Raw genomic sequence first — 8,180 nt, 5'->3', positions numbered from 1 at the left:
GCCCCCCAGCCCACAGAGAGCACACACACACACACACCCCCCCCCAAAAGTCGACACGGGCGATAACAATTAAGCAGCGCTGACGTCAGATCTGTAAGTTTATTTGCTCAATGTACGACGGTTACATAATGACTCACATTCATGATATTCCATCACTGAGGAAAAACTGCTAAGAATGGTCCGTGTGTGAAATAATTCCTTACAGAAACACGGAGTTGGAAAAATAATCACTGATTAGACCTTAAAAATAGTTCACTGCATAACATGACAAAAAGCACAAACAAAGGCTCATTCAAAGAACACAGTCATTGTTCTCCTACACTGTAATAGTTATAATTTCACCATGACGAACACCAGACATTAAGATTAAGCTAACACTGGTGTTTTCTTTTGCTTTTTTTTCCTTTTTAAAAACAAAATCATATATAATTGCATGTCACTATAGCAACATCCATAACAGATCAGTTTGTTACGATCACTATTTGGTAGAGCAAACTTTACCCCCAAAAGAAAAAGAAAAAATAAATTAAAAAACTTTAAAAAATTTTTGAAGACTATTTTGTCATAGGAATACATAACATCTACAGTATAAGTTAATAAATTTCAAGCTACTGTATAGAAATACGACACTAGCATGCACAATATTGTATCAATAGAGTAATGGAGCAGTAATCATTTCACTGGAGAGACAGTATCATAGGCAAGTGCATCTCTTAAAAAACGAAAGAAACCATTCAAGCTGCTTAAAAATCAAGTCCCTGACCCCCACTCCGTTTTTAGCCCTCTTGTGCCATCTCTCCTGCATAAGTTTCCTAAAGCAGCCAGAGCAAAAGCCGGAAAAAAGAAAAGAAAAAGAGAAAAAAAAAAAAAGGTTTTGTAATTCCAGTAAATCACTTCCAAATTATACAGCTGGGACAACACTGCTCACGGGACACGAGGGTCAGTCAAAGGAAGGTAAGAAGCCTAAAGCGATCTTCCAGTCCCCGGCACGTCCCGGCAGCGCCAGCATCTCGCTGCCGGCTGCTGCACACCGTACACCCGGCGGGTGCGCTTGCTCGCTCGCTGCGAGCGAGGCTGCGCAAGACTCCGCGTGCGAAGGCATCCCGGTCAAAAATAAAAATGAAAAAGAAAAAAAGCCAAGCTTTGCCAGCATCGCTGGGGCAATACCTGGAGGCCGAGCGCCGGCCTCGGCTCCGCTCGCTCCCCGAGGAGTCGGGGTAGCGGCTTGGTTTGACTGCAGGGAGGGAGCTGGAGCCGCGTCTCCCCGTGCAAGCCGACAGCAGGAGCGGCTGTACCGTGTGCGCAACACCACGACGCGCTGTTTGCGGACTGACTCTCGAAAGGGACAATGAAAGCCTGTTTCCACCAAAAAAAAAAAAAAAAAAAAAAAGAAGAGTAATGCACGAGTGCGATTTTTCCTTACTGCGCAGCTTTGGGTGAAAAGCTACGTGGCACAGCACTCCGCGAGCCAGAGAACAGCAGTGAACTTCCAACAACAATGTAGAAAGAAAAAAAATGATAAATTTACTCGAAATGGGGTAAATACTACCTGCTAAGCAACTCAGATGCCCCGTCTCCCACCCCCAGCCAGATCAGACAGACTCAGAAGAGATTTTGCTAAGAAAGAGAACTAAGTTCCTGGGCTCCCGATGGTTGATAGAAATGTCTATGATTGTAGCTCTTCCCTTGAGGATTTCTCTACCAAGTTAGTTTCTAAGCTCCTGAAGTTCACTCATTACACCACAAGCTTCCCCAGGAGAAAGGAAAACGCACCCGGCTTCCCTGGTGACAAACAAGGGAGCCTGGGTGCCGGAGATCTGCTGACAAACCTCATGGTACAGTGGGAGAAAGTCAGGCAGAGTGAAATGGCAGTGCAATCCCTGAGGAAGCAGCTGTGGCACCTTAAATCAGGATGGTCTTTTGAAATACCAAACACAGTACATGACATACAGACCTGAATGCTCTTTTTTTTTTTATTTTATTTTTTATTTAAGTGGCATTTTAAGTTTAAACACTTCCCCCTTGTCTAATTAAGTTCTTAAACCTTTTGCTGTGGACTTAAAATAGTTGAAACAGCCGCTAGCCAAGCACCTGTTAAGCTGTTGACCAAAAAACTAGAGCAGCTTTGATGTTCCTCAGGCGGGCGGTCTTCTTGCCTTGGGCGACACAGAATAGCTAAAGCCAGTCCACAGGCGAGGACTGATCAGGAAGGCAAGCCAAAAGAACTAGCAAAAGAAAAAACAGACAATCAAAGGCTTGATGTCATATGGCTGTAATGTAGAAATACTGTAAACTGCAATTTAGTGTTAATACTGTAAGCTACCCTAATAAATATCCTAAAAAAAAAAAAAATAAATTGGATGGCCTAAATCCCGGGGCTTTGCAAGCCCCAAATTCTTTAGGTTGTTTTTTTTTTTCTTTTTTAATTCCTTCTCAATATGGGGATTTTAAGCTATGCCCTGCCAGGCAGAGCGCCGCAGAGAGACGCCCCGCGACGTGGTACGGACACACAGCACTTGGACTGAGGAAACAAACGCACGAAGCCTTACTGGAACCACAGAACTCCCTTTTTTTTTTTGTGTTGCTTTCCTTAAAAACGAGGGCCATTCCATCCACGCGAATTCATCTTAAAACCCTTTTATTTCTAGCAATAAAGTTAAATTAAAGACAGCTCCACTTGTATTAATAATCTACAGAACAGTCCATATGCCAGTGAGGCTGCTATTCCATACCAGCACAGCCAGCCTGACTTCCACTAGTGGGGGTTTGGCAAAAATGTCAACGAGGCAATCAAAGACAGGTTGTGGGGGGCCTCCCTGGGAAGGTGTCCCCTCCCTTTCCCTCCCCCACTCCTGACCCCCCCCCCCACTCGTGGGAAAAAAATAAAGACTGCAGTAGTTAGCATCAGCGTGCGGCTGCCAGTCCATCGTGGGGGGTCTAGTTGTTGCCTTCTCCACCGTCGTCGTCTTGCTGATCGCTCGTCCAGAGCGTTAGGTTGTCGCGGAGGAGCTGCATGATGAGCGTTGAGTCCTTGTAGGAGTCCTCGTTGAGGGTGTCCAGCTCGGCAATGGCGTCGTCGAAGGCCGTCTTGGCCAGGTGGCAGGCCTGCTCCGGCGCGTTCTGGATCTCGTAGTAGAAAACCGAGTAGTTAAGCGCCAGACCGAGCCGGATGGGATGGGTCGGCTGCATGTGCTCCTTGCTGATCTCATGGGCTTCGCTATAGGCTTTCTCCGAAGACTCCACCACGGTCGCCCTCTTCTCGCCAGTGGCCACTTCGGCCAGGTAGCGGTAATAGTCCCCTTTCATCTTCAGGTAGAAGACTTTGCTCTCATACTGCGTCTCGCTGCAGTTCTTGATCAGGTAGTTGTCCAGCAGGCTCAGCACATCCTGGCACACCGCTTCCAACTCCTTCTCGATCTTCTCACGGTAGGCTCGGACCATTTCTATCTTCTTCTCGTTTCCATCGGCAGAGGTCTTCTGCTCGATGCTGCTAATTACTCGCCAAGAGGAGCGCCGCGCCCCCACCACGTTTTTGTAGGCAACGGACAACAGGTTCCTCTCTTCGTTGGAGAGAGGCTCGTTCAGCTCCGTCACCTGCATCGAGAGAGGGAGAGAGAAGAGAGACACTTGGGTTAAGCCCCAGTCACTCGACGTTCCTGTCACATGTTTGGGTGCTCCCACGCATCTCTAGCCAGACGCAGGAGAAGGCAGCCAGCTCGCAAAGTCAGCTGGCATCCACTCCCATCCCAGAGGGAACCAGCTGGGATATCGCACCGTGGTCCGGTCCCCCAGCAAGAGGCGCGGGTTGGGTTTTATTCGAGGTATTCTCCATCTCTTAGAAGGTCAGTGTTTTCCAGAATGAGAAAAATCCTCCAGAAAAGAGATGCCTTTCACCTGCGGGATGAGAGCCGGACTTTGTGGCACAGGCGAGAGGGACAGTCAAAGCAAGAGGGTGGAGATGGTCTAGGTTTACGAGCTAGCCGCGTGAATTAACAATACCATAGCTAAGGGGCGTTCATCTTTTCCATTTCCCATAAGCACAGGGCATGCTTCCGAGACGCCTAAAGAATACGTTAGATGTTAAAACTACAGCTGCCTAAGACATCTGCACAGATAAGGACTTAAAAGCTCACATGGTAAGAGTATGTTCTTCCCACACAGGATTTTCTTCATTGAGGATAACGGTGTTAATGCACAGCATCACTTCTACCCGCCTCACGCGCCGTGGCAACAGAGGGATTAAGGAGACGATGGAGCACAGAGCCATCTCACAAGCGGGCTGCCAAACGCCGCCTTGGCCGGTTCAGTTACCGGGAAGCGTCACGCTTGATATTGCAATCCTCTCATTCCAGCTCCCGCAAACCCATCGCTGGCTGAAGCCACCCAGGCAGCACCTCCAGCAGCGGCAAGGCAGCCGGCCAACTGCTGCACCAGCTGCCCTGCCTTACGGGCGGCAGGCAGCTCGGGAAGGGCTTGCATCCCCCTCGTCTCCATGCTGCGCCCTGTCCGTGGGTCTCTGCGCCCTTGGAGCGGGTGCAGCAGCCCAGGACGCTGCGGCAGGCAGGCTGCTCCATACAGCCGCTCACAGCTGGGGTAGTTACACCTGCCAAGTGGCACTCTGAGCCTGGATATTTGCTGTTGTCCCCTTCCCCCAGGGGCACCGTCGCCCCACCACATACACACCCTGGGTACGGCCACGAGGGAAGCAGGCCAGCAGAGCAGGAACCCGTACACCTCCTCTCGGCAGTCGCTTCTCACAAGGATTAGGTAATGGTTTGGATGTGAAAGGCTTCTGCAAATACTGAGTCACTTTCACAAGCGTTTGCAAGGACAAGGTTTGTTCTGGGCCTAGATAACCACATTTATGGCGGTGATCAGAGGAGGCCAAGGGCTCATGCTGGAAGGTGTAGGACGGTCCAGCCCAGGAGCTCGTTTGAGTGGCCTGGAATGACTTGCCCTCGCTTATACCATATAATAGCATATAATAGCATACACCAATGCTGCTCATTCCAGCAACATCCACTCCTGCCTGCAGCTCTCCTTGCAGCTGTTCAGCCATGGGCTGGCTAACGTCTTCTCCCAAAACCAAGCTACAGCTAAGCCTTAGTTTCCCACGCAGCAAGCGGAGTACTCTGGTCTCTGACCCGGACCCCCTCCACTCCTTTCCTCAAGGCAGAGGCAGCAAGAAGAGCCTCCACTCCTGCTTCCCGCTACCGTGCGGACCTGTGCTGCTCCACGAGATGCTCTACAGCCTGACAGGGGAAGCAGCAAACAGCCCATCTCCATACAGAAGAGGGTCTTACTGCGTAAACCAGGCACAACTGCCTTCTGTGTCAAGGGTAAAAGAAGGCTGAGGGACCAGGGAAACGGGTGTTACACTAAAGAGGGCAGAGTCTCCTGTGACTATCAGCAGCCGCCACCGATACAGGACAAGGTGCACAGGGCAGCACGCCAAGGCAGCTCCCAGCTTTCACGCCCCAAGGTAAGTAGGGTGTGCGATGCCCAGGCCCCCCAGCAGTTCCCGGTGCCAGGAGACTAACCCATGTCCCACCTCTCCCAGCCAGGCTGACAGCGGCTGTTTAACCACACGGCTCCGGGGTTTGTGCGATATGCTGCTTCCCGCAGAGGGGCTGGGGCAGAGCCTCAGCCCTGCACGCAGCCTGACTGCAACGTGCTAAAATACCCTTAGTGAGTCGTTTATATGCTGCTTCCAGGCTGCCTTGTGCTCTAAGTTCAGAGGTCTCTAGTTGTCTGTATTTTTACAAGACTTAACAACTTTGAGGTGTCCGTTCATTCTTCCCTCTGAGTGACACCTGCACAAACATAAATTAAAGATACTGTGAGGTTAAAGCCATCTTTGAAAGACAGCGGAGCACAATGAAGGTGTCCCCCTGCCCTAGAACTTATGGGTTGTCTATCCTTGGAGATACTCAAAACTTGATCAGGTTACTCAGGGTCTTGTCCCATCTAAGTTGCCCTGCTTTGAGTAAGGGAACTGGGACTAGAAACATCCAGAAATCCCAGCCTGACTTATTCTCTTACCTTCCAGCTGTAAATGGAGTGTCCAACATCGACAGCCATACTACAAGAGACTCACTGACTCCAACAGTTTTCTGTCCTGACGCTGGTTATGAAGGTTGATAACCACGTGAGGTCTTGCTTTTAGCGAGACGCTCTCTGAGCGGAGATACCAGTTTTAAGTGTGGACCAAGCAGATGCCTTTAAAGCTGCCCCACAGCCGAGCCTGCAGACATTTACCACTGCAGAAAGAAGTAGATTTACCTCCTCTCACCAGAAGAGCCTCGCTGGAGGACAGATTTATTAAAACTACAGGGAGTTTCGTAGGATTAGCTTTGCCATAAACATTTTAAATTTGCAGCTATTAAGGATTACAGAAGAAAGTTGCCTGTCAAAATCCTTTCAACAAACTCGCTGACAGATGGGAGGTACACCTGTGGAGAAAGCCGACTCCTCCAGGGAGCTGGCAGGGAACTTCTCAAAGCAGAAGGGGAACCTCGTTAACCATGTAACTCCTGTCTAGCAGTACCCAGGCTCCCAGTAAGACAGAGCACTGCAGAGAAATGCAAAGGCGTAACATGGCCGGAGACAGGGACCACATCCCTCAGCACTAGGAGCGGGGAGGGAAGAGGCTGCAATCCTGCACGTATTTCACTTTGCAACTGAACTGAGAGAGGAAGAAAGGAAAACCATCTGGCACTTGCGTTCCCAGTAGGAAGAAAATGCAAGATGCCCAGGACACTAGATATCGGACAGCAAGGGTACGCTTAGCTGCCTTAATCAGAGAGCCACTGGAAGATGGAAGAGACATATCCCAGGTTAAGCTGCCTCTGAGAACTGCCGTCATCCCTGCCTCTTGGTCTGCCCAGAACCTGCCTGCCACGTCTCAGCGCTTACAGCTAAGACGCCTGCCCCACTGCACCGCCGAAGGACGGGCTGGTGTCTTCACATGATCTGCCACGATACACGTGGCACTCCAGCATGGGATTGCACAGTCACCGTCACGCTGCTTTTGCCAAGTGCTGTATGGGTGAACATCTCCCGCAGAAGACCACCCAGAAACCGCTGCAGCAACTTGTCAAGTGGATGCAGGTCTGTGCCTTCACTGTAAGCCTGTGCTGGCCAACCAAATGCTGATTTTTCCTTACACCGCAGGATACCAACACAAAGTGAGCTCAATCAAACCAGAGGCTAAACAGCGAGCTCCGATATATTTTATTTATAGCATTGCATTGAACGCCTCTGCTATAACATCAATAAGGCAATATCCTCTATCAGGCCTGGATTAGATCGCAGCGGTCACGTTATAAGCCCTTTCGGAGAATTTTTGCTAACGTTCACTTCCAGCATCCAGATCAATATTACCAGAACCCTCCCCCTTCTTAACTCAGACCCTGGAGGCATCTCACCTCTCTTAAGAAGGGCAGCACCCTCACGTACAGACCAACCCTACGAGCCTTAGGTCACCCGATGCCATTCCCAGCACGGTTACATGGAGTTAGAGACTTCAAATATCCAAAGAAAAATCTCCGTTTGGCATTAAGAGGGCCTGGCAGGAACACAAAGCCGCCAGCCTCTGGCTGGAAGTCTACCTGCTCTCTGGGAAGCTCAGACATTTTGGAGTTTTACTTCCCTGGTTGACAGCAGAGAAAAGCAGAACTTGCACCACAAATCTCAGTGCCTGTCAAGCCTTGTTTCACCCTTGTGCCCCTGTAGATCGGGGGCAGGGGGGAAGGAGATGCATGCAGCTGAAATGGAGTCAAGCCTTGCATGTAGCATAAACAGCCACGCGCAAAGAGCTAGTCCACATGCTCACGCAGCTGGAAACTTGATAGATGCAAGTCTTTTAGCTATTCTGGGGAATAAAAAAAAAAAAAAGAGACCTTTTTCACCTTCCTTTCTGCTTCTTCCCCCCAGACAAGCCCAGCCTGCAAGCCTAGCCACAAGACTGGCTCTTTATTGATGCAGAGCAGCAGGAGACCTCAGCGGTGGCGCCTCTCATTTCTCCACTAGTCTGCAGGCGGGCAATGGTCTTACTTGCAGGAGCTTCCCCCACGCCCTGTCACAGGCCCTTCGCAGGCTGCAGGCAGCCCTGTGCTCAGCAGAAGCCCTGCCTAAGGGCAGAAGCAGAGGAGAAGACACCTGGCCAGGGGGTGCAGGTC

General features: G+C 50.2%; 1 protein-coding gene across 1 annotated transcript; it reads right to left on the bottom strand.

Annotated features, from left to right (window-relative positions):
* Positions 1-80: 80 nt before the first annotated feature.
* LOC103895754 (14-3-3 protein gamma) lies at positions 81-4,574 on the bottom strand. The gene is made up of 2 exons (XM_009275458.2): positions 4,449-4,574; positions 81-3,687 (listed from the first exon to the last, which is right to left on the bottom strand). The coding sequence occupies exons 1-2, from the start codon at positions 4,572-4,574 to the stop codon at positions 2,938-2,940; spliced, it is 876 nt and encodes a 291-aa protein (XP_009273733.2). The 3' UTR covers positions 81-2,937.
* Between the last annotated feature and the right edge of the window lie 3,606 nt (positions 4,575-8,180).

This window comes from Aptenodytes forsteri, unplaced genomic scaffold, assembly GCF_000699145.1.
Source record: "Aptenodytes forsteri isolate BGI_AS27 unplaced genomic scaffold, ASM69914v1 Scaffold347, whole genome shotgun sequence".
Lineage (NCBI taxonomy): Eukaryota > Metazoa > Chordata > Aves > Sphenisciformes > Spheniscidae > Aptenodytes > Aptenodytes forsteri.
Note: the sequence above shows the minus strand (reverse complement) of the source record. Positions and strands in the feature narration are given on the sequence as shown.